The sequence below is a fragment of the Sapajus apella genome, unplaced genomic scaffold, assembly GCF_009761245.1.
Source record: "Sapajus apella isolate SASKATOON/1434 unplaced genomic scaffold, GSC_monkey_1.0 scaffold59, whole genome shotgun sequence".
Classification (NCBI taxonomy): Eukaryota; Metazoa; Chordata; class Mammalia; order Primates; family Cebidae; genus Sapajus; species Sapajus apella.
Window position 1 is genome coordinate 11,299,350 of NW_022436999.1, and position 27,272 is coordinate 11,326,621.

Genomic DNA, 27,272 nt, shown 5'->3' on the forward strand with positions numbered 1-27,272 from the left:
TACATAATTTGCTCATTTACAAATAGTTTCCAACTGAAGCTATTAGCTACATAAGCATAATTTTTTGTTTTGTGACCTGTGAATATTAAGCAACTACTTTATTCTAAAATACCACTTCTAGTATAATACTATCTGTAACTAAATGTTGAAGCACTTTGGGTCACTGTATTTGTGGTTAAGTGTACCTGTCCCCCCCAAGTATTGTGAACTTTTGTTCCAAAATTTTCATGTAATTTTAATTTTAATCACTGTCTTCCATTTTAAGATAAAAACAGCCACCTAAGAGATCTGCTGCTTAGTTCCTTTTGTTCAGTATATATACCTCAGGGTACAAGACCTAAGGCTTTGGCACTTCCTACGCAATTTGTTCATAAAAATAATTTTCTGTACCTGTAGGTGCACAGATTCATAGTGATTTTTCAGTTTTCAAAAATATCTTTCTATACTGTCTGATTTTTTAAATGAGATTATGAGTGTAAAAGAAATATATCTATTTCATAAAAGAAAAATACAGGAGAAAAAGAATAAAGATACTTTGTTTTTAAATGCAGTATAATTAAAACAAGAACAAACCAAACTTGTTCCAAGTTTGACTTTTGAGTTAGGAAACTTAAGCTTACATTTTTGGTCTGCCATCTATTACTTTTAAAGCTTGGGCAAATTTTTCTTCATTTGAGGTCTAAATTTATTCATCTGTTAATGGGAATAGATTAGAAATCTTCAGAGAAACTCTAGCCTTTGTAACATTATGTGACTATAATGTTGAGACTTCGCTCATCCCATTCACATACTAAAAATACTAACATTTTGTGTTTTAACATTTTAATAGACTCAGAAATTTAAAAATGATGTTTCTTTTCTAACAACATACTCTTTACAATGGGATATTATGGTTGTTACTATTTAACATGACAGTTCGGGACTCAACATACATTAAGGTGATAGCAATAAGATAAATGTAGAAATAACCAGTACCATGTAATTTTCATAAAGTACTTAAATTGTTGGTAAACAATTTTATGAGTTGGAGGTCTTGAAGCAAATATTCTTAATACTGGAACATAAAAGCTGATCAAAGGGGCCTGGTCCACAGAAGATGTTTATTTGATGTAACAAAACAATACAGTTAGTGTTAGATCCAACCACAAAGAGCAAAAGGAATGAAAAATTTGTACAATGCACATAGAAAAAACAAGATATTTACGGTGACAACTATATATTCCTAAAATAATGCTTCTAAAATTACTCAATTATTGAAATCTACATGAAAAAAGAAGGATGTTAATAGCGACAAAGTGCATAAAATCAAACATTGTATTTTGAGCAAATTAACATACTAGGCAATTTTGCTAAGAATGCATGATTTTTTTTCTTGTTTACAGTCTGCTCAAAATATCTTTATACCAACAGGGTAGGCAGAACATTTAGGTTTAATATCAGTTACACAATATTAGCATAAACTTCCACAACTACATAGGGTATTTTCTTTTGAGCTGGCAAAGTGACTATAGAAACATCAGATGATTTCTCTGAATTGAGAATTCTACCCAAATAAATGCCATATACCTTCTAGATATATGCATATCTTTCTATATCATGTAAATGGCTTTACCCATTTAAATAATAAACCATACAGCATTTAAGAATCATTATTATATGATTAACAATGTCATGTTCCAGGTTTAACAATTTCATAGGCCCAAAAAAATTTCTTCTTAAAAACTAGTTTTATAAACACAGAATATATTCCATGAGTAACTGCTGGTATTTTTTAAGAAAATATATTGTGCAATTGTGGCTACCACTTACTGCTGGCAAAGCATTATTGTTTATGTAAAATGTGAAAAAAAAGATGTAAAAATTTTTTCACTGCCTATGATCATGATGAAAGGTTACTGCCTTCTTACAAAAATTATATTGGCATCTTATTAAAAATAATTCGAAAAAGGGATAAACTCCCTAGCCAAAAATAAATAAATAAAAAGGTGCATTTTTAAAAATGATGCTACTGCAATGCAATGGTTTAAATACCAAAAAACTGAGAAAATGAGCTGTCTGTGATCCAGCATTAAAGAACATACTAAAAAAGAGCATTAATGTAAATTAAGTAGAAAGGGAATCAAAATTGAACTAACCAAGTTTGTGCAGTATTGTAGCCAGGCTTCTAAAATTAGATGTAGAAAATATAAATAGACTGCTTTAGGTAATGAGCCACCAGTGTCCAAAAAAAGGAATGAAATTATGAAAAAGCTCAGTTAACTTGATCCAAAGCTCTGAGTAATTCTTCACCCTGCAGTAGGTTTCTGCTGCCTTGTATAGGAGCATTAACTTCACAATCATAACTGGTCAGCTGTGGTAATCCACTTTCATCCATTGATTGCCCCAGCAGTCTACATGCTAAATCTGAAAAACAAAGAGATACCTAAGTATACATTCATCTAGTCAATAAATATTTATTAAACACCCACAATGTGTTAGGTATCATAGAAAATAAACTTCTGGAAGGGTTTTTAGTCTACCTGGCAAAACCACAACTATGTAAAAAAGTAAGTACAATCAAGTGATACTAGTGCTGTGTCAGAAGTATTTACTGGATACAATAAAGGCACAAAGAAGTAACAATTTGGAAAAAGGCATAATTATGGTGGGCATGGGGCTCATAGGCCAAGGCAGGAGAATCACTTGAGGCCAGGAGTTTGAAACTATCCTGGGCAACATATTGAGACTCCATCTCTACAAAAAGCAGCCAGGCATGGTGAGGCATGCCTGTAGTGTAAGCTACTCAGGAGGCTGAGGCAGGATGATTGCTTGAGCGTAGGAGTTTGAGACTGCAGTGAGCTGTGATCGCGCCACTGCACTCCAGGCCTAGGCAACAGAGCGAGACCCTGTCTCAAAAAAAAAAAAAAAAAAAAAAAAAAAAAAAGTGGTAGTCATAAAAATTCACCAACTTCTTCAGCTTCTATCAATATTGACAGCACATAAACATAGACAACTCAAAGGAAATTACTACAAATGGAAAGTTCCACTTTGAAATGTTTATCCCTGTATTAAGGCCATTAAATGAAATACAATTTTACTTTTTTTCTTTTTCTTTTGAGACGGAGTGTCGCTCTTGTTGCCCCACCTATAGTGCAGTGGCGTAATCTCGGCTCACTGCAACCTCTGCCTCCCTGGTTCAAGCTATTCTCCTGCCTCAGCCTCCCAAGTGGCTGGGATTACAGGCACCCGCCATCACGCCCGGCTTTTTTGTATTTTTAGTAGAGATGGGGTTTCACCATCTTGGCCATGCTGGTCTTGAACTCCTGACCTTGTGATCCACCCGCCTAGGCCTCCCAAAGTGCTGGGATTACAAGCTTGAGCCACTGTGCCCAGCCGCAACTTTACTTTTTAATCTTGCTAAGGAACCAAAGTCACCCTCACTTAGATTAAAGTTCCTAAATAAAAATATTTCATGTATTTTCGTCTTTGTGATGTTCAAGGTCAGAAAGAATAAACTAACCAGAGGGTATTAAAATAATTGTCTTTTGCTCCATTCCATTCTGTTCACTAGATTTGCATCCTTTTACACGTTTCCAAGAAAGTGATGTAGTAGTTGCATGATCATCTGGCTGCTGTAATAATGTTCCCTATAAACAGTAAAGTTATTTCAAGTTTAGTTTGTTGAACTTTCTTTACAACCATAACTTTGAAATCGGTGTAAATTTAATAACATTATAGGCAGTTTCTTAAATACTACCCTAAATTATTTTAAATTCTTTCTCTTAATATTATGATAAAGTTATTTGCCATCCATTGTGACCAATCTGTCTATAAATACTTCCCAGTTAATTTGGTTTGAAAATATCAGAATGAATTACATCACCATTGACTTATCCCAAAATATAGCAGTTATTTTTTTTTTTTTGAGACGGACTCTCAGTCTCTCACCCAGGCTGGAGTGCAATGGCCTGATCTCGGCTCAATGCAACCTCCACATCCTGGGTCAAACGATTCTCCTGCCTCAGCCTCCCAAGTGGCTGGGATGATAGGCATGCACCACCATGCCCAGCTAATTTTTGCATTTTTCGTAGAGACAGGGTTTCACCAAGTTGGCCAGGCTGGTATAGAACTCCTGACCTCAAGTGATCCATGCACCTCAGCCTCCCACAGTGCTAGGATTACAGGCGTGAGCCACTGCACCCAGCCAATAGCAGTTCTTTTAATAAGGCAAAGTAACTTAAAGGGAAGAGAATGAGATTGGTGGTGATACTCAGGGTGGTTTAAGGGAGAACTTCACTTTTTAACTCAAAATACATTGGAATGGAATTGGTTAGAATTTATATACCAAGAATGTATCCATTAAACATTGTATTTTTATAGAACAGTATATACAGAGTAAAAAAACAAAAAACAAAACAAAACAAAACAAACAAACAAACAAAAAAACAAAAAAAACCCAACGTGTCTTTCGAAAATATGTCACATCTATTTTTAAAAAAAGGATCTCTCTCTCTCTCTCTCTCTCACACACACACACACGGAAATAGCACATTAGCTAGAAAAGCAAAACCTACTACCTTCATACTTACAATTCCTACTGCTTGAAAAAGCGAACCATCATGTTCAATTTTTCGCTTTCTCTGAGCATTCTGCAAAGCTAGAATCTTTGGATTTAGTTCTTCCTCAGGAACTGTAGTTCTGAAAAGAAAAAAAAATCTAAATAAAAATATAGTTGTTTTATTTAAGAAAAAAAAATACCCAGTGAGCTCTTTTAAATACCTAATTCCTTAGTTTTCCAATATTAAGCAACGTAATATACGTACGAGAACTTTCCTGATTACTAAAGTTTATCACCTTAAGTCAAAAGCTGGGCCGAGCCAGTGGCTCATGCCTGTAATCCTAGCACTTTGGGAAGCTGAAGCGGGTGGATCACCTGAGGTCAGGAGTTTAAGACTAGCCTGACCAACATGGAGAAACCGCATCTCTACTAAAAATAAAAAAATTAGCTGGGCATGGTGGTGCATGCCTATAATCCCAGCTACTAGGGAGGCTGAGGCAGAAGAACTGCTTGAACTCAGGAGGCGGAGGTTGCAGTGAGCCAAGATTGCACCATTGCACTTCAGCCTGGGCAACAAAAGCGAAACTCTGAAGTCAAAGCTTTATTATTTTTTCTTTTTTTTTGGTGAGACAAGGTCTCACTGTGTCAGCCAGGCTGGAGTGCAGAGACATGATCTCTGCTCACTGCAACCAAGCTCTGCCTCCAGGATCAGTGATCCTCCCACCTCTGCCTCTCGAGTAGCTGGGATTATGGCTAATTTATACATATATTTTTGTAGAGACAGGTTTCACCATGTTGCCCAGGCTTGTCTCAAACTCCTGAACTCAAGTGATCCATCCACCTCAACCTCCCAAAGTGTTGGGATTACAGGCGTGAGCACCTGGCATTCAAAGCTTAATTTTTAGCAGAACATTTTCTATACTATGTGTATCCTTATTTTATAAAACAGAGCCAAACACAACTAAATTGACATTGTAGAGTCAAAACAGTTAAATATTATCCTTTTATTCCACCTAATATATCAATGTAGTGATATTGTTGGGACTATTAAAATACAAGATCAGTTTCACATCTGTATAGTGTTTTCAGTTTGTGAAACATTTCAAGTTCATTAGTTCATTTTAACCTTACTCAGGTTCTCAAGATAGATAAGACAGGCATATCATATCCTTTTTATAAATGAGAACCCCGTGGCCTATTGGGTAACTTTCCCAAAGTCCTACTGCTCACTAGTTGCAGATATGGAAGTACACTCTAGGTCTCCATATCCACACCTCCTCTCCCCTGCTCTTACCACTCTGCTATTTTGCCCTCCATATTAATCTGGTTATCAAACATGAACTATATATATCTAACATTAATAAATAGTGAAGAACCGTTCTAATGAGTTAAGTGCATCAGCTTTGTTATACTATTTTGACTTTTCAAGACCCCCCACAACCAAATGCATAATCATAAAGACTCCTTGCTGTTCCAGATAGTTAAGAGTGCCAAATAGATGAGTGATCTAACTGCTCTCTTATTTTGCAGTTTTCTTTAATTTTTAAAAAATTCTATAAACCTTCTATTATACAGGCAGGTTTTAAAAATTCTTATAAACATATATTGTATTGTCTTTATGAAATGTAACTCAGTCTATTATGAAAACATCATTGTAGTACTAATAGTACTTAGTAGTTATGCTTTTAATGGTTTATCTTTAATCCTAAAGCTTTAAGTCTCCTGGTTTGGTACAGCACTTTGATTATATAAATAATTACCCATGAGGTAGGTAAAAACACTTCCATGTATTTTTGAGGTTCCTTTCATGAAAGTTTTCAGTGCATGTCACATTGGAACTGATGTTTAAAAAGAATTGCTAAAGTGACCTTATGTGTCAGGTGTTCAGAAAACTGGATACCCATCCTCTGTAGCTAACAGTAAACTGTAAATGATAAGTGACTGTCATTTATATTACTGTATGCATGCATCTGTCAGTCCAACAACCATTTTTTTTTTCTGAAACAGAGTTTTGCTCTTGTCGCCCAGGTTGGATTGCAATGGCATGATTTCAGCTCACTGCAAGCTCCACCTCTCTGGTTCAAACAATTCTTCTGCTTCAGCCTCCCAAGTACCTGGGATTACAGGCACCTGCCACCACACCCAGCTACTTTTTGTATTTTTAGTAGAGACAGGGTGTCACCATGTTGGCCAGGTTGGTCTCGAACTCCTGGCCTCAGGTGATCCACATGCTTCAGCCTACCAAAGTGTTGAGATTACAGGCTTGAGCCACCACGCCCTGCCCCAACAACCATTTATTGAGGAAGTACTACATGTTAGGTCATGAGCTAAGTATTAGTATCACTAAAATGCCCAAGACACTATAATTGCCCTAGTGGAGCTCAGAGTAAAAACTGAGTGACACAGTAACTTATAAAAGAATGTAAAGTAGTACTTCTGAGTTCATCTAAAGTCCGAGATCTTTTCCTCGGTTAGGGAAAAGACCTCTCCCAGCACTATAGGTCAAGGTGAGAATGCTGGGCAGGGAAAAAAACCTATGTGCTCTGGCTGTAACAGTGGTTCTTTCCTATTGATAGTGATATCTGGCTCAGTCTAGACAGAGTAGCAATCATTTCCCTCTAGCACACACTTATAAGGTAAAACGTATTTCTTCTAGCTATAGCCTCAAACTTAAAATATGTGAAATCCCCTTGCCAATTATATACAGGAAGTATAACTTAAAAATTGGGTCACGTCCATATGTTTGTCTGAACTAGCTCCATAGAAGTAATGTCATAAGTCATATTTAGATTCCTGGTGTAGAGTTCAAAAACCTACATAGCCTGCAAAATATATATATGTATATATATAGCTAATGTTCTACAAATATGTAGTGAAAAATAAAAGCAACTTTAATATAAGTAACTCTAATAAAATTTTGAAAGAGGTGCTTGTAAGTATCTATATTGAATGCTAAAGATGGAAGGCTCAATTTGGAATGTGCAATTGGAAATAACCCTTAAATTGGAAGGGCTTTTCTTCAGATAAGCTTAAAGAAAGAGCTCTAAGCAATGGAAGCATCTGCCGGGCCTAGTGGCGCAGGCCTGTAACCCCAGCACTTTGGGAGGCTGAGGCAGGCGGATCACCTGAGGTCAGGAGTCCCAGACCAGCCTGCCAACGTAGTGAAAACCCATCTCTAATAAAAAATAAATAAATAAATAAATATTTAAAAAAAAAAAAAAAGAAATGGAAACATCTAAGTATCGAGGGTAGTTAACTAGTCTAATTTAAACAACTGCAAGAAGTATATCTGATTACAGAACTTCCTGAGCTGGATTTCATTTTAAAGGTGTCAGAAGACTCTCTTACATTTAGATAGGTAATTTTAGAATTTATAATTATTTTAGAAAAAATACATGAGGTTAATTTAGAAAGTTCTTTGAGTGCTTAAGACTTTGTCTTAGAGCATATACATCAGAAGGTTTGCTATACATTTAGAAATTATGTACTATCACATACATTTTCTCAAAAATAATAAAAGAGCTATAACTTGAATATTACACATAAATACCTTTGACTCAAAGCGACAGATAACACGTTAGGGCTTCTTGGATGAGACTTTTCTGTCTGTTCTATGACTCCTTTTCCTGCTCTGTTTGGTGAGGCTGTCCGACTTTGAGTATCTCTATATGGTGATGATGTGGCACTAGTAGTTTCTTTATGTATGTGGGTAGGAGATGGAGATGCAATCAATATTTTAATGTCTTCCATACGGTCTTTTGTCACTGTTTTTAATTCATCAGTAGTGGTAGTGGTGGCATTAGCAGTAAGTTCTTGTATCTGAGTCTGCTGGAATACTGTAACTGTGCTTTGAGGGCTTGCACTTTCAGGGCTTGCAGAACTGCTTTCTAACGGTGACAACTGATCGAAGGAACGTAACTGAAAGTCATCATCCATTGGGATATAGGGAGCTAACATCTCCAAGTCTAAATCGGTGTCCTTTAAAACAGCAAATACATGAGTTTTTACAATGGCCACACTTTATAAATAATAAACAAGTTAAAGTCACTTTAGAATAAAAATTAATGAAATTTAATATAAAACGAAGTTCATATACCTGAGTAGAAAATGGGTTCTTCGCTTCTGTGTCTTCGGCAAAAAGCTTTTCTACCAATTCCAACTTGAATTCATTGACCATATCACTATCCACATAAAAACAATATTCACTGGGACTGTTAGGCTGTAAAAAGAATATGTTTAGTATTTCCTGAAAAAGCCTCCATATACTTTGCTAGTTTTCAAACTAGATCTCAGAAAAAACAAACACACAACCAAGTCCATCGTGTTTATCAAATTTTTTTTTTTTCTTTTTTGTTTGAGATGGAGTTTCGCTCTTGTTACCCAGGCTGGAGTGCAATGGCGTGATCTCGGCTCACCGCAACCTCCGTCTCCTGGGTTCAGGCAATTCTCCTGTCTCAGCCTCCTGAGTAGCTGGGATTACAGGCATGCGCCACCATGCCCAGCTAATTTTTTGTATTTTTAGTAGAGACGGGGTTTCACCATGTTGACCAGGATGGTCTCGATCTCTTGACCTCGTGATCCACCTGCCTCGGCCTCCCAAAGTGCTGGGATTACAGGCTTGAGCCACCGCGCCGGGCATGTTTATCAAATTTTATCTAACTAGGCCGGCATGGTGGTCCATGCCTGTAATCCCAGCACTGGGATGCTGAGGCAGGTGGATCACAAGGTGAGGAGATCAAGACCATCCTGGCCAAAATGCTGAAACCCTGTCTCTACTAAAAATACAAAAATTAGCTGGGTATGCTGGCACGTGCCTGTAGTCTCAGCTACTCAGGAGGCTGAAGCTTGAACCCGGGAGGCCGAGGTTGCAGTGAGCTGAGATCACACTACTGCACTCCAGCCTGGGCAACTGAGTGAGGCTCCATCCCAAAAAAAAGAAAAAAAGTTTAGTGAAAAAAGTGACATTTTGAAGCTTATACTGGTAACTAATTTTGCCAATGTACATATTTCTGACTATGTAATATAACATCATTTCTAAAATTAAAAGAAACATCTTATTCTAAAGAATAAAACCTATTTGATAATTTACATCCCACAATGGTACCTAACTGACCAATTAACTAGATGCTACATTCACTGGAATTTACCTATGAAATGAGAAGGCACATTCCTACGGCGATTGAGCTACCTAAAAATCTCACAGCTACTGTTGAGGGTAGGAGTAGAGACTTAAGTGCTTTTACCTGCATACACCTGAATGAATGTACATTATTACTATTTTAAGAGTTCTGGCAAGAATTTTAACAAAAAACTATAGCTGTGTATTCTAAGCAAGGACTTTTGCTTTATCATTCTATTATTTTTGTTAGATTTACTTTTGTTAGACAAAAACCAAAATGAATCAAACGTTTTTTTTGTGCTACGTAAATTAAGCAAGCAGGGCATAGGAGATGCTCCTTTACCAGAAGGCTATGAGATGTCAAATCTCCTACTCTTAGCTTGCCAGTTTTATTCAACAAATATTTAATGTAGAATTATTTACCACTTATTAAAGCTTATTTATGCCTCATTTATCAAGTTATAGTGTTCAGATCTAAGTTACCCTATTCCTTAGTATATTTTTAAATGTAGGAAGTCCTGAAATGGAATCATTCTAGATTTAGAAATAGAGCCCTGTGTGACATCTCTAGTCTTGGTCAGTTCAGCCTTTAAAGATTATTTTTGTTGTGTTTTATAGGACAATTAATATCAAGACAGATCCAGAATAAAAAAGACCAGTTACTAAGTATTTATTTTATGTAAGCCTTGTTATTTTATGTTATACTTAAAGAAAATTTCAAAATAGTGATGGAAACTGGACTAAACTGGACAAAGAATTTATAAGGTCCTTTCCCATGTAAACCCTGTTAAGCCTATTGTTACCAGACAATACCCCAACTTAAAGGTGTAATGGGCCAGGCAGGCATGGTAGCTCACACCTGTAATCGTAGTACTTTGGGAGGCCAAGGTTGGAGGATCGCTTGAGCTCAGGAGTTTACAACCAGCCCGGGCAACATAGTGAGAACCCCAAATCTACAGGGGGAAAAAAAAAAAAAAAGGTTAAAAAATTAGGCATGGTGGTGTGGGCCTGTAGTCTCAGCTACTCGAGAGGCTGAGGTGGGAAAATCACTCAAGCCTGGGAGGCTGAGGCTGCAGTGGGCTGTGATTGTACCACTTCACTCCAGCCTGAGTGACAGTGAGACTTTGTCTCAAAAAAAAACCTACAATAAAACAAACGAACAAAAAAATCAAAAAGGTAACAGGTATAGGCTGTGGCTACATTGAGCACACTTAGTACTAGTCTAAAATGTCCAAATTCAAGACGTTTTTGTCCTACTGATATAAATAATAGGGAAACAATGTATGTTTCACCTTTTGGTTTATATTATGCTAGTTTCTTCCCAAGTTCCTATCTTTGAGCCTGAAACATGTGCTGAGGTCTAAGTTAAGCAATAGCTCTTGCAATAATTTTAAAGTGCTAAAATTCAAACACACACACACACACAAATGTAATTTGTGGTTCAAATTAGTGCTTCAATCAAACTTATAATGATATACAATCTTGAATGTTAAAATCTGAAAGTTGTCCCCTTCCGATTATATCATGACACCTACCTCAGGTGAACTTTGTCTAGTGCTTCCATCAGAAGGACTGGGTGGCTGATCCTGAATCTGGGGCATGGTAAAAGAAAGTTCCAGTGACTCTGGATTTGGTTCTAATTTTAATGCAACTTCTTGATTCAGTGCAGGGTCAGCACTACTTCGAAGTGGCTTTGGAGTTTCAGAGGTGGCTAATGGAGACATTGACAAATTGATATTCTGTAATTTTTCATTGGATGAGGGGAGCATTACATCATTATACAATGGTACTTCCTCAAGTTGCTGGTCATCAGTTTCTGTGTCTGCAGAGAAAAAATATGAGTCAATCTAAAGTATACAAATATTTTTTTTTCACTCAAGACAGAGTCTTGCTCTGTTGCCCAAGATGGAGTACAGTAACACTATCTTGGCTCACTGAACTTCTGCCTCCTGGGTTCAAGCAATTCTCCTGCCTCAACCTCCCGATTAGCTGGGATTACAGGCACATACCACCATGCCCAGCTAATTTTTGTATTTTTAGTAGAGACAGGTTTTCACCATGGTGGCCAGGCTGGTCTCAAACGTCTAACCTTAAGTAATCTACCCGTCTTGGCCTCGTTAAGTACTGGGATTGTAAGCATGAGGTACCACACCCAGCCAAAAGGATTTTAACATACAAAAAATGTATACAATTCATCAAACAATAAAATGTTACCAAATTTTCCTTCATCAGAAAGTTTACCAATATTACAGTATAATCATAAATCTGGATTATCTTTCCAATCCACTAATGATACCTCCTCTTAATCTATATGGTATAAAAGACAAAAGGCAATACTAACCATTTTATATATTAAAATGTTCTCTACTTTAAAATTGCAGTTTTCATCTTCAGTGTTTGATGTTATGGTATGACTATCCTTTAATGCAACAATGCCTACTTCCATATAACTGCTAAACTAGAGAAAATCTGACAGCAGGATACAGAAATAGCAGAGTAGCCAGGAAAAATTTATGTGGGAAGAATAAATGCCATAAGGACACTTTAAAACACAATTTCCAACAATATAAAAAAAGCAAGAATGGTAAGAAATTACGGAGGCAAAATATTTAAGCAAACCAACATATTAGCCTGCAATGTCCAAACGATTACCAACAAAAAACGTCAAAGTAACATTTAGTCGAAATGAGGCATGCAGCAAAAGTTTAGGGAATTAACAAAATAATTACTCACCATTGCTGCCAAAATCTAAAGATATGATTGTGTCTCCAGCAGCTGGGGCCAGCAAAGTTAAAGCATCAGGTTCCTTCTTAAGTTTATCAAAGAGGCTACTTGTATCTTCTGATTCAACTTTGGTGAATAGCTGAGTCATTTTCATATCTGAAGATTCAACCGGTTTAAGGACACATTCTGTTTGTTGAAGGGAGAAAATCAAGTCGTGCTGAATAATACCACTGTCAAAACAAGAGAAATTAGTAATTCATAAATGAGCATTTGACACAATGATGGGAAGGGGAACTGTGAAATGGTCTCTTAAGAAATTCTGCTTTATGGACAGGAACATTTTAAGATTTCTTGAGATGCATGATCTCTCATGCACAATTTGTCACATTTAGGGTTTTAAAATGCTAATATGAAATGAAGACCCAATAAAATTCACAGTATGCAGCCATAAAAAAAGAATGAAATCATGTCCTTTGCAGCAACATGGATGCAGCTAGAGACCATATCCTAAGTGAAATAATGGAGGAATGGAAAACCAAATGCTGCATGTTCTCACTTATAAGTGGGAGCTAAACACTGGGTTACCTGTAGACATAAAGATGACATCAATAGACACTGAGGACTTCCAGGGGAGAGGGGCAAGGGTGGTTGAACAGCTGTTGGGTATTATGCTCACTACCTGGGTGACAGGATCAACTGTACCACAAACCTCAGTATCACATGATATACCCACGTAACCTATGCATGTATCCCCTGAATAAAAAATAAAAGCTGAAATTAAAAAAAAAATTCCCAGTACAAGATATTTTGACTAATTTCAGTTAAGAATTTCAGATGTTCAGGCTTGGCGTGGTGGCTCATGCCTGTAATCCCAGCACTTTGGGAGGCTGAGGTGGGTGAATTACTTGAGCCTAGGAGTTCAAGACCAGCTTGGCCACCATGGCAAAACCCGTTTCTGCAGGGCACAAGAATGGCTTGAGCCTGGGAGGTGAAGGCTGCAGTGAACCAAGATTGTGCCACTGCACTCTAGCCTGGGTGACCTAGGTCAGAGTACGGAAAATAATAATTTGGTAGAAATGTGAAAGTAAAATAAAATTTGGTTAATATTTATAATCTTATCTTCCTATAAATGAACAGAGTATCCAAAAAGAATTACTATTTGTTTCCCAAAAATGTTTATTTCTCAAACTTACCTCACAACATAATTTACGCACACAATGCACTGTGGTTGAGAGTTCTTGGTGTTATATATGACAGTTGCTTGAGTTTCAACCCAGACATATCCACCTCTTTTGGCAAGCATCCTGTACTGTCCTGTGGTGACTTGTCCTTTAGTAAACACTAGGGGGAAAATAAAAAAGAATCATGCAGAGAAAATATTGTCCCTTTGACTTTTCAATTAAATGAACAGATACTGAATGTTGATCATTGTTTTAGAAAACAGATGTGTATTTAGTGGAATCAGTTGTAACTGCTTAAATTGAGACAGTATGTCACAGGATAGCTGAAAATATACCCATTTCCTTTTTCAAACCCTCTAAATAAAACTCCTTTGTTGCCAATGAGCTAAGTGAAGAGTTCATGAGTACACAATCTTCAGCGACTGAAATTCCTTTAATAACTTAGGTTGAAAATGTCAGATTACAGAAGAATCAATAACCTTTTTCAAGAAATGGTGATGCTGTAACTTTAAATTCTGATTACAGTTTCCAGACAAAGATGCTTTTTTTTTTGAGATGGAGTTTTTTTTGCTCTTGTCGCCCAGGTTGGAGGGCAGTGGTACTATCCTGGCTCACTGCAACCTCTGCCTCCTGGGTTCAAGCGGTTCTCCTGCCTCAGCCTCCTGAGTAGCTGAGATTACAGGTATGTGCCACTATGCCCAGATAATTTTTTGTATTTTTAGTAGTGACGGGGTTGCACCGTGTTAGCCAGGATGGTCTCAATCTCCTGACCTCATGATCTGCCCGCCTCAGCCTCCCAAAGTGCTGGATTACAAGCATGAGCCACTGCACACAGCCTACATTGATGTTTAAATTAATCTACAGGTCCCCATTCAAAGGTCTTGGGTTTCTTTCAAAGGTAAGTTTAATTCAAGCTTCGATTATTAAGGACTCATTTTTATGGGCAGGTACAGTGGCTCACATCTATAATCCCAGCACTATGGGAGGCCGAGGTGGGTGGATCACTTGAGGTCAGGAGTTCGAAACCATCCTGGCCAACATGGTGAAACCACATCTCTACTAAAAATAGAGAAATTAGCCAGGCGCAGTGGCACATGCCTGTAATCCCAGCTACTCTAGAGGCTGAGGCAGAAGTTGCAGTGAGCCAAGATCACGCCGCTGTACTCCAGCCTGGGTGACAGAGTGAGATCCTATCTCAAAAGAAAAAAATAAAATGAAATAAAATAAATAAATAAAATAACCAAGAGTATAACTGGATTGTTTGTCACATAAGATAATGCTTCAGGTTTTAGGTACTCCATTTATCCTTATAAATCGTATCGCATGCCTATATCAAAATAATTCACGTAACCTAAAAATATACATACCTATGTACCTATTAAAATTTTTGAAAAGTGATACTTATTACCACATGTGCATGATGTCCACCACCTTCACATTCATTGATTGTACAAATATTTTCTAAGTGCCTTTTACATACCACTCTTCTTCTGAATATTTATGTGAATTCTGAAAATTATGCTATTCAATACTCTATAATATTTGGCTTTTCAAAAGTCTTTGTATTTAAAATGCCAGGAAGTTTCATCTGTGATTAAATGATTCTATTTTTACTATTTGTTGCAACAAATACAAAACATAAAATGGCCAAGATGTCTACTGAATAGGCCTGTTAACACATTTTGTCTAGGAAAACTGGGTACATTTTAACCAGAGAATTAGATGGGTAGCCAAACTGTAGAGAGGCTCCAACAGTTAAATAATTAGAGTATCTCTTGAGTTCTTCCATTGTACTTACTATCATGATGAGTTTTGGTCAGATGATCAGAGTCTAAAGCATGATAATATTCGTAAATTGAGCGGCCTAAAAGTTCTTCTGGCTCATATCCCATCAATTCGGTAATTCTGTTAGTAAAAAATACAAGATTTAAGAAAAAAAGGGAGATACTAACTGATAAAAATTTTTCTTCTCCCAAGTTAACTAATAGGCATTCATCTTACAGATAAGTTAATTTTCAAAAATAAAGAGCATCCGCCTTTGCTTACAATAAATTTACACCTCACCTTTAGTAGCTCTATTATTAAATTAGATGTTATTAAATCCAACACCACACATTTCTTTAAGTCTTCGAGGTTCATCTGGTTATTTAACTCTTTTATCCTCTTCACCCAAACTTATTACCTATTTTTATCACATCTCATTATACACACTTTTGGTAACAAGGCAGGGTATTAATAAACAGACAAGAAGTACTACTAAATTAAATGGTAAAAGTTGTAAAGGTAGTCACTGACAATTTAAAATGTAGATAAAATCTATAACATTATTTTTTCATAAAGCCAAATTCTTTATGGAGTAGCTGTTAAGCCCCTAGGCAATGCCTGACTTTGGGAGATCAATAGCCACTACACAATTCTAATATCATCAACCAAAGAGTATCTACACTAAATGGAAACTAAAGGAATTACGTTGGTTTTAGAAGATGCTCTTGTACTTAGTTTTTGACATCACATGAAATTATGGGAATAATTTCATATAAAACATTATTTCAAATGAAAATAGACTGGAAGACAATCTAGTTACTCTATCTAGCTTACTGGCAGAGACTAGACCTTTATTTAGGACACAGACTAGATCTTATTCTCTGTAACCAGTGTGAAATGGCAACTATGACATGAGAAAGAGAAAGCTATCTTCTTAGTACCATTCTGAACAGAAATACTCATCTGAAGTCTTTTTTTTTTTTTTTTTTTGAGACGGAGTTTCACTCATATTACCCAGGCTGGAGTGCAATGGCGTGATCTCGGCTCACCGCAACCTCCGCCTCCTGGGTTCAGGCAATTCTCCTGCCTCAGCCTCCTGAGTAGCTGGGATTACAGGCACGCACCACCATGCCCAGCTAATTTTTTGTATTTTTAGTAGAGACGGGGTTTCACCATGTTGACCAGGATGGTCTCGATCTCTTGACCTCATGATCCACCCGCCTCAGCCTCCCAAAGTGCTGGGATTACAGGCTTGAGCCACCGCGCCCGGCCCATCTGAAGTCTTTCTAGGAGGAAACGTGAGTTAAACTTCTAGATTATCAGCCTTTAGATTTCAGAGGACTTTCTTACTGAGGTGCAAGCAAACCTTATGTAACATGCTTTATGTCAAAAAAACTCTACCTAACTACAGGAAGGACATAGGCAAGATATTCTATAAAGGTATAAAAGTAACACTGCTTGTGTTCTTACACTTAAAAGGCAAGATCTTCCATAGTTTATTGCAAAATAAATACATAAATGAAAAGCTGATTTGCCAAAAACCAAACCAAACTCAACTTAAACCCTCACTCAATTCTTTACAAAGGGACATCTGTAAACACAGCAACACCAGGTGGCAGCATTATAAAGGAAAACTTGTTTTTAATCAATATCAGTCATATTTCTTGAAATCATGCTTTAAAAAATAATTTTAATTGGTCTTATATTTTTCTATTTAAATAAAATTCCCATGGAATTAAAAACTTTTTCACTATTCAAATCTTAATATGCCTACGTGTGCCTGGCATTATTCTAGGCATGAAAATGCTAAGACAAAACTGAACACGTGGCTAATCTTGCAGTAGATGTGCTGGTACTACTTAGGAAATAATAAGATAAATAGAGTGATGAGAATCTGTTCCAGGAATCAGAGAAATCAATCCCATCCATGCAAAGGATTGGTAGAATGAGGAACAGCCTCTTATAGAAGACTTATGACTAGAGAGAGACAAAGGAAAGGCAAAACCACTTTCAGGGAAAAGGTATAGTATAAGCAAAAGAATTTTAAAAATGCTTAACATGGTACAGGTAACAAAGATTCTATAATATGGTTAGTGGAGACAGATCAGATAATGCTGAAGAGGTAGGTAGGGGGATCAGATTAATGACAGTCTTGCTTATATTGTCGTAGGAAGCTCTGATTTAATCTGATGTCAATCAATGCTTCTCAATTTGAGTTATGTCTATGACTAAGAGATGCCAAGAAGTAAAAAATAAACTGTATATGCTTTCCCTGAAGGTCAATTTTACACATATTGAAGCAAGAAAGGTGAAGTTAATATAACTTTAGAGAATTAAATAGGTTCTATCCTGTACCAAAGAGGTGGGGGTGTCCAGAAAATATGATCAAAAAGTGTTTTTAATGGACTAGGAAACCTGTGATCTAAAGCAGTATACCACTCATTTGTTTTGAGGCAAAACTGTTCTACTTTAGTACCATAAACACAGTAGATACTCAAATAATTTAAATGAATTATTCCTCAGTACAGTAAATAGCAGCTACTTGTGGAATATTTTGGATTTTAGGAGCTTGATATGTTAGACTTTCTTAAAATTGAGCAAAATTTTTTTCTACAGCTTTGTTCTCAGGAGTTATAGATGCGAGAAGTTCCTGTAAAGAGCTCTAAACCAGAAAATAACAGTCTGCTGGTCAAACTCAAAACTGTCTTGGTTGATCTATAAGCTGGCTATCTTTACTGTTAACTCCCATCGTGATCATTTTGCTAATTTTCTGTTATAACTAGAGGGGAACGCTACTCCCTTTCTCATTTTTGCCCCATTACCTTCCTTTCTCCCTGGCCCCCACCTCTACTTTGTTACCTTAAGATTTCAAAAAAAATAAAAAATAATTCCTCAAAATAGGATGGACATCTCTGTTCCATCATACATTGACATGAATACTGGCAGTAAACACCTTAAAATAGTACTTAGCTTTTCTATATTCATTTTCTTAAAGTTGACACGCCCTAGGCATTCAATAGACTCCTTTAATCCTTAAAACAGCCTTCTGAGGTATGAACTCCCAGGCTGAGGTGCAGTGGCGTGATCTCTGCTCACTGTAACCTCCGCATCCCGGGTTCAAGCAATTCTCCTGCCTCAGCCTCCTGAGGAGCTGGGATGACAGACATGTGCCACCACACCCTGCTAATTTTTGTATTTTTAGTAGAGATGGGGTTTTACCATGTTGGCCAGGCTGGTCTCAAACTCAGGACCTCAGGCGATCTGCCTGCCTTGGCCTCCCACAGTGCTGAGATTACAGGCATGAGCCACTGCACCCAGCCATGATTATTTTATAGATAAGGAACGTGATTTTTACAATAGTTAAGTACCAAGGCAAGGGCCACATTATAAGTATCAGAGATGCAAGCCATGAGTGAATCTAAAATTATGTGATTCCAAAGACATTGCTCTGTCATATTTCCTTGTCCAATGGGGTGGGGGTTTCTTGTCTACTTTATATTATGGTAAGTGCTGAAAATTGGTTTTCTCATAACATCTTCAAGTTAATATTAAGAAGAAACTGATGCTCACAGACAAGAACTAAGAATTAATATGTCCAAGATCATTTGGATATAGGCAGCAAAGCCAAGATTTGGCAGTCAGGCTACAGAACCTATGCCCCCTTCAGCTACTGTATTATACAGGTATTGATCGACTTACGACCTATGCAACGTATGACCATTCGACTTTACGACCACAATCACTAGCCACGACTGCTCCGCATCGCAAACGTTGCCCAGCTGGGCGTACGACAGTGCGGATCAGCTTCCGGCAGCACTACCATCTCCGCGTGCATATAGCCTACTCAACTTAACGACCAAATCGTGTTACGACTGGTCTGTCGGAACCAATCGTGGTCGTAAGTCGAGCACTACCTGTATAGCCTTACAGTAAAAAATGAGACAAGCACTACAATAGTAGAGTAAATGCTACAAAAGGTATGTACAAGGAACAGTGCAGTTTCTTCTGGAAGGAACAGGGAAAGCTCTACAAAGGAGTAGATGCTCTTGGAAGGTAAGTATGTGTTGGGAAGTGAAGAAAACTTTATTACAGAATAGGAAAGAAAGTAGTGCAAAAGCACTAAAAAAGTGGTCCCCAACCTTACTGGCACCAGGGACAGGTCGTGGAAGACAATTGTTCCACGGATAGGGGTGGGATGGTTTCAGGATGAAACTGTCATCAGGCACTAGTTGAGTTAGGTTTTCACAAGGGGTGCACAAACTAGATCCCTCGTGTACAGTTCACAATGGTTTCCCACTCCTGTAAGAATCTAATGCTGCCTCTGATCTGACAGGAGGCGTAGCTCAGGTGGGAATGCTCATCACCACTCACCTGTTATGCAGTTGGGGTCCTAACAGGCTGTGGACCAGTACTGGGGGTTGGGGACCCCTGCATTAAGACATTAAAACAGCATGGGGAACTTTCTAGCTATAGGGTGGTGGGGGCCACATCAGAATAAGTGGTGACCCTTCCTCCTGATTAATATGGAAAAATTGATAAGGACCAGGCTATAAATATCTTTTTTTTGCCATGCTAAGTTTAGATTTTATCGTGTAGGTCTATTTGTCTTTCAGTCTTTTAAAATGCACATCTTTTTTTGATAAATGAAAATTTACTTCCCTCATCTATTATTTTTATAAACAATTTTGTGTGCAAAGATGAAGGGAAGCATTTGAGGCATTTTTAACAAGAGAGTGACATGATCTGATTTTCACATTAGGACACCCACTTTCTGGCAACTTGGATGAAAGATTACAAGGATACAAATCTGTTGGCAAAAAGGCAGCTAAGCCAACAGCTCAAGTCAAAGGTAATAATGAGCTAATGAATTCAGTGGCAGGAGTGCAAGGATGGAAAGGAGGAAATGGATCAAGAGATATAAGTGGATAGTAAATCTGTGAGATTTAGAGATCAACTATACGTAGAAAATGAAGGTAAAAGAAAAGTTAAAGATGACTTCCAAAGTTTTGCTGGAGTCACGTGTACATGGTGGTGTACTAACTACGAGGTAAGTGTTATACGAAGAAAAGCAGTTTTTGATGATGTTGTTTGGAGCAGTAGTGGTACAGTTCAATTACAGAAATATTTAGTTTACGATACAGAAGAATATCCAGATACAAATAGTAAGCTGGCATTAAATAGAATTAGTTACAAAAAGAAATGTGAGAAATGGCGATAGAAACCATGGGCAAGGTTGAAGCTTTTCAGGGAAGATATGTAGGATGATGAGATATACAAACACTTGGCTTTCTAGTTCCCAACCTAAGGTAATCTATCTTTGCTCAAAATATACACTGTATGTCTTTGAAATTCTCTCTTAACAGAGCCCCTATTGGGGGGAAAAAAAAAGACTATCTTAATTTCTGGATAGCACTTAGTAAAGTAAGCATTCACAGTACAGTTAAGTGTTCAATAAATGTGGCTGAATTAATTTACAAAGTTAATTTAATATTAGTAAGTTCTAGGATGTATCATTCTGTTCAATTTAGTAGAAAGCATAGTTTAAAACTGAGTTTTTTTTTTGTTTTTTGTTTTTTGTTTTTTTTTGAGATGAAGTCTCACTCTGTTGTCTAGGCTGGAGTGTGGTGGTGCAATCTCGGTTCACTGCAACCTCCACTTCCCAGGTTTAAGTGATTCTCCTGCCTCAGCCTCCCGAGTAATGCCTGCCACCATGCCCAACTAATATTTGTATTTTTAGTAGCGACAGGGTTTCACCACATTGGCCAAGGCTGGTATCAAACTCCTGACTTCAAGTGATTCACCCTCCTCAGCCTCCCAAAGTGCTGGGATTACAGGTGTGAGCCACCACACATGGCCAACATTAAATCTTTACTACGGTGAATATTCAATAATGCTGTAGACTAATTAAAAATTTCAAATTCACATTTTAGATCTAATTTACCTTTCATCACAATAAGAAAATTTCATGTCCAGGCTGTGTCGACTGAGAAAAGTCTTGCTATCTAAAGGAATTTCAATATTTGATGGGTGAGGAATGGGTTCACAAATCAGCACCAAACAGGTCATAGGTGGTTTCTTATACCCACACTGAGGTTGGTTACTGTTGGTATCATATACATGAATATGGCCTGTGCAGTGTAATACCTGTGTATGAAGAAGAAAACAAAACATTTAAAAAAATGTATTTACAATGCTGGGGGAGAAAAAGCAGAGACGAGCAGTTGAGTCTGATACGGCCAGTATGCTTTGATAAATTTTACTGTCACTGGTAAATTAACCTTGTTTTCGAAATCAATAAATGTTTTTCCTACGATACCACCTATGACCTACTTCCTGCCCAGGCCTATAAATTACTCTTTAAAAAATTCCCCTCGGATAAAGTCTAGGCTGCCTTTTCATTCATCTCATCATCTGGCTGTTTGATAGTTATTTCTTGCTCTGATGACTATGTTTTAACACTGAACAAAGACACAAAACAATGATTAATAGAAAATTAAGCCCTATCAGGATTCAAATATTGGGTGGTTGGCAAAGCCAACTGATTAGATAAGGCTGGTATACCAGTGCCACAATTCACATAATTTAAGTTTGTGCCTCAAATTGGCAAATTACTATATGGTTCTGGATTTTGGAGATCACATGCAAATCAGCTGAAAGTATAAATGTTACATATATAAACACCAAGGAACTGTAAACTTTCCCTCACAATTCTAAAGTTATCTTAATACTACAATGTCTATGTATAAATAAAGTGTATCATCAATCACAAATCATTTTCACTTACCTTCCATGTTGCAGACTTTATGTTCATAGTTCTCCCTCGGCTAGTTAAGGTACACTTCATTCTGAGAAAAAAGCTTCGCTGTGTGTTTTGTTCTTTACCCTTTTTCACAGGGCCTAATGAAAGCATGAAATAAATTTTTAAAGCAAATAAATATACAAATTTGTTACAATGTAAGTAGCAAAGTACCCACCACCTAGATCAACTGAATACCTGTTCAATTAAAAGTCTCAGCATGAACACAGTTAATTCATTCCCCTTTTACCCACTCCAGCACACCCATGAAATCTGACATACACTACTCAGTAGCAGTGATTCCCTGAGTTGGCTGAAAGATAATCCATATTTGGGATAACAGTTAATCATTCAAGCCAGTAAGCTTAGTCAAACTACAAAGAAATATAAAAACGTTATGAGTTTGCTCTATAACTGTGTTATTGGTACACAAGAATGCCTAAACAAAGAACTTCAATAAACTCTTCCTATCATTTCCTGAATGTGTTAGCTCGATTTCTAATAAGCATTCTATGTATTTATAGAACCTTTAAAACAGCAACTTTCTTTTTTAACAGCAAATAACATTTTTACATGTCTTATTTTTTCCACCTTAATTTATGTAGTAAACAAGACAGGAAATTATTTCTACTTTGTTACTACGAGAAAACACCAGCAGACCAAATGACTTATCAAAAGCTACAGAAATAGGCCCGGCACAGTGGCTCAGGCCTATAATCCTAGCACTTTGGGGAGGCTGAGGAAGGAGAATCACTTGAAGTCAGGAGTTCGAGACCAGCCTGTCAACATGGTGAAACCCCGTCTCTACTAAAAATACAAAAATTAGCTGGGCATGATAGCGGGCACCTGTAATTCCAGCTATGTGGGATATGGAGACAGGGGAATCACTTGAACCTGGGAGGTGGAGGTTGCAGTGAGCTGAGACTGTGCCACTGTACTCTAGCCTGAGTGACAGAATGAGAATTCATCTAAAAAAAAAAAAAAAAGCTGCAGAAATAAAGCAAAGTCAGAATTAAGTAAAGTCTATTCACTCCTATTCCAAACCTCCTATAACTAAAAAATGAGATCATATTTAGGTGACTAAGGAAATAGAATCTTGCTGGGTGTGGTAGTTCATGCCTGTAATCCCAGCATTTTGGGAGGCTGAGATAGGAAGATCAGGAAGATCACTTGAGGCCAGAAGTTTGAGACTAGGCTGGCCATTGTGGCAAAATCCTGTCTCTACTAAAAATATAAATACTAGCCAGGCTTGAATCCTGGAAGGATTCAAGAGTATATTTTCAAAAGATGCCATGAGAGCGAGAGAGCAAGAGAACGAGAGAGAGAGAGAGGGAGGGGGAGAGAGGGAGGGGGGAGAGAGGGAGAGGGAGGGAGAGGGGGGGAGAGAGAGAGAGAGAGAGAGAGAGAGAGAGAGAGAGAATGTGTATGTATGTGTGTAGGTGGTGATGGTTGTGGCAGTGGCAATAAAGATTCACATGCAAAATCCTTTGGGTATGTTCATTCCTTCATAATCTATGCTTGAATTATACTGACCTTTGAAAGAAACCCAAGGCCTTTGAATGGGGATCTGTAGATTAATTTAAAAATCAAGGTAGGCTGGGCGCAATGGCACACACCTGTAATCTCAACACTTCGGGAGGCCAAGGCAGGCGGATCACGAGGTTAGATTGAGACCATTATGGGTACCACAGAGAAACCCTGTCTCTACTAACAATACAAAAAACTAGTCAGGCATGGTCGCACATACTTGTAGTCCCAGCTACTTGGGAGGCTGAGGCAGGAGAATCGCTTGAACCCAGGAGGCAGAAGTTGCAGTGAACCAAGATAGTGCCACCTCACTCCAGCCTGGGCAACAGAGCGAGACTCCATCTTAAAAAAAAAAAAAAAAAAAAAAAAAACCAGGATAACAAAAAATTACCAACTTTTTCCTAAAGGGTGAAAAAAAAAATTTTTTTTTTAAACACTAAATTTTAAACTCTCTAAAAATAAGTTATTTTGTAATAACTTATAAATTCTAAAGCATCTTTTTAGAATTTATATAAATGATAGGACTATTTGTGTAAACATGCCATTGGCTCTCAGTGTATCACTAAAATGTGATGCTTTGCAACAGTCCCTGATTTTTAAGAGAAAAATCTGCCTTTTAGTTTCCCAATGGAACATCAATACTTCATTAACCACATTAGGAATGATTTCAAAAATGTTTGTGTGCTTTAAAAAAGAACATTTGGTTCAAAATATATATTTAAACTATATTAAGACTATCTGATTTGGAATAATGCATTAACATCATTACCAAATCAAAACAAGATTTCTTAATATCCATCCATTTATAGTCTAGCCCCAGGAAAAGCACTGAGCAGTCAATATAAACCTCAACTCTGCACAACGGAACTCATATATTAAACTCATTGACAAGCCACTTAGGTCCACAGCATATTTACTCCTCCTTTATACAGAATTCTCAAAAGTATGCATTGTTTTCCAAATTAACAGTAACAACACAATATTGAATTTTAAAACAGGAGACAGGTCCTGCTGACACGGTGAAAAAAAGACAGTAGAATGTGGTGAGAATTCAAAAATATGAAAAGAGCTCCAAAGAGCTAATGAATGAGTGTGGACTCTGAAGCTAGTTCAGCCCAAGCTCTGCCATTTACTAACCAAATAATGTTGGGCAAGTTACTTAGTAACTCTGTGCCTCAGTTTCCTGGTAAAATAGAAATTTTAACAGTTAACTTCACAGAGTTGTTGTGAGAAATAAAGGAGGTAAAAGCATATAAAATGGGAAGAACAGTGTCCTGGCACGGAGTTTTCTCTCAATGGAGGTTAGCTATTATTATTGTAAATGAGATGAAAAAGAAATACTTAGTTATACAAAAAGTAAATTTGAGGTTGTATAATATAGAAGTAAACAAACTTATGCACTTAAATTGGAGACCAACAACAACAGCAGAACATAAGAAATTTTCCTTGTGGTAACTTCCCAACATGAAGAAAACTTCAATTATGATCAGTATACGCTGTTTCAGATGGCACAAATGTGGAAAGACTTTCTTGAAATTGTTTTTGTAATTGAAGAGGTACTTTCCAAAAATCTTGGAACACATGATTATTTTTAATAATTATTGATCAGTATACACTGTTTAAGAAGACACAAATGTGGACTTTGTTTTTCTTAATTCAAGAGGTACTTTCCAAAAATCTCGGAACACTTACTTTGTTGTTTTTTTTTTTTTTGAGACAGAGTCTCGCTCTGTCACCAGATGCCAGGCTGGAGTGCTGTGGTGTGATCTTGGCTCACTGCAGCCTCTGCCTCCTGGGTTCCAGAGATTCTCCTGCCTCACCCTCCCAAGTAGCTGGGACTACAGGTGTGTGCCACCATGCCCACCTAAGTTTTGTATTTTTTAGTAGAGATGGGGTTTCACCATGTTGGCCAGGATGGTCTCAATCTCTTGACCTCGTGATCCACCCACCTTGGCCTCCCAAAGTGCTGGGATTACAGGTGTGAGGCACCACGCCCAGCACACTTAATTATTTTTAACAATTCATTCCTAAGAATTAAAAGTCTTACTATTTTTGTTAATATGTGGGCATCTACAATGTAATAACTTTATAATCAAACTACACAGTCTCAAATTATTGAGAACATCCTAAGAAGTCAATAAGCAGTTATTTGTCTTAAAATTCTGGTGAACTTTTTCTCTTGGGCCTCAGACCTCAAACTGGCACCTCAACTTTAATGATTGTCTAAAATCCTATTATCTGCCTTTGGTATTATAATTTCTCCTTGCCTTAATGGTGTATTTTAATTTTTAACTCCATTTCATGGAGATCTTCCTGGCTCAGTCTCCCAAAGTGCTACAATTAAAGGCTAATTCTAGCACTTTGGGAGACTGAGCCAGGAGGATCACTTGAGTCCAGGAGTTCAAGACCAGCCTGGGCATGGTGGCTCATGCCTGTAATCCCAACACTTTGGGAGGCCAAAGTAGGAGGATGGCTTGAGTCCAGTAGTTCAAGACCAGCCTGGGCAGCAAAGTGAGGCTTATTCTCTACAGATGATTTTTTTAAAATTAGCTGGGCATGGTGGCACACATCTGTGGTCCCAGTTACTTTGGAGACTGAGGTGGGTGAATCACTTGAGCCCTAGCAGTCAAGGCTACAGTGAGCTGTGATCATGCCACTGCACACCAGCCTGGACAACAGAGTGAAACTCCATCTAAAAAAAAAAAAAAAAAAAAAACTCTTGGTCCTGATTGTTATTTATTTTTCCATTTTATGTCTCACACATACACAATTATTTATGCAATTAGGTGGGCTTTCAAAATGAAATTCCTAAAAACTAGAATAACAGTTTTAATGAAGAATAGACTTAACATTTTATTAAACCTGAAATAACATTTTGCCTTAGGTAAGTATAACAGCAAAATTTAATAATTAGCAATAGTATCTGATTATGTAAAACCACCTGTCACATTAAATCAAACAACAGACTTTTCTTACCATTTCTGTGTGTAAGCATTTCTCTCATTTCCTCATGGTCACATGGATGAGTAAAATCAAACACACTGTGTCCAGTGAGTTCAAACTGTAAATACATTAAAAAAAATTAGGATTGTATCATAAAATCATAAAAACATACAGAAAGGCTCCTAATATGTGTACATTTTACCTGAGTTAATCCCATATATTTGTTCACATTATCGGAAATGTAAATCATGTCACCATCATCTGTGAGAACCATAACAAAACCATCCAAGGCTTTCAAATAAAAGCAATTCATTTGTGCTTTCATTTCATCTTCAATATCCAAATCACCTAAAAAGGGCACAAGAAAAGGAAAATTAGTTAAAAAGTTATACTTAAATGATATAATATTTAGATGTTTTTATAGTTTTCTCACAGATACTTTATTTAACATATACAGTCATTTAAACAGAGAACAGTCAAGGCCAGAAGCTAGAAAGAGCATAATTAGATGTGCCAGCTGCTTTTCATGATTATTTAAAGTAATGTAGCAAGGTAAATGATCAAAGAAGAGGAGTCATGTTTTTTAAAGGAAGAATGAAAGGTAGATGGAACAGGAGAAAAAGGAAAAATTAAAAAAAAAAACAAAAAAACAGTATCTTTAAAATTCCTGACTAAAGCTTT

The 27,272-nt window shown here is 37.1% G+C and overlaps 1 protein-coding gene across 5 annotated transcripts in view; it reads right to left on the reverse strand.

The window, feature by feature from the left end:
- Positions 1–1,080: 1,080 nt before the first annotated feature.
- HIF1A (hypoxia inducible factor 1 subunit alpha) overlaps positions 1,081–27,272 on the reverse strand; it is a 55,403-nt gene continuing 29,211 nt past the window's right edge. For 2 of the 5 annotated variants that reach the window (XM_032245922.1, XM_032245920.1), the window contains exons 3-15: positions 26,794–26,939; positions 26,625–26,709; positions 22,110–22,222; positions 21,267–21,469; positions 15,360–15,466; positions 13,574–13,721; positions 12,390–12,610; positions 11,192–11,478; positions 8,634–8,756; positions 8,088–8,515; positions 4,569–4,677; positions 3,500–3,626; positions 1,082–2,403 (exon numbers count right to left, since the gene is read on the reverse strand). In XM_032245922.1, the coding sequence (XP_032101813.1) occupies positions 2,252–2,403; positions 3,500–3,626; positions 4,569–4,677; positions 8,088–8,515; positions 8,634–8,756; positions 11,192–11,478; positions 12,390–12,610; positions 13,574–13,721; positions 15,360–15,466; positions 21,267–21,469; positions 22,110–22,222; positions 26,625–26,709; positions 26,794–26,939 (2,249 nt within the window). In that variant the 3' untranslated portion in view covers positions 1,082–2,251. Of the gene's footprint in view, positions 2,404–3,499; positions 3,627–4,568; positions 4,678–8,087; positions 8,516–8,633; positions 8,757–11,191; positions 11,479–12,389; positions 12,611–13,573; positions 13,722–15,359; positions 15,467–21,266; positions 21,470–22,109; positions 22,223–26,624; positions 26,710–26,793; positions 26,940–27,272 lie in introns of all 5 variants that reach the window. The other 3 variants (XM_032245925.1, XM_032245924.1, XM_032245923.1) reach the window with 3 other exon arrangements.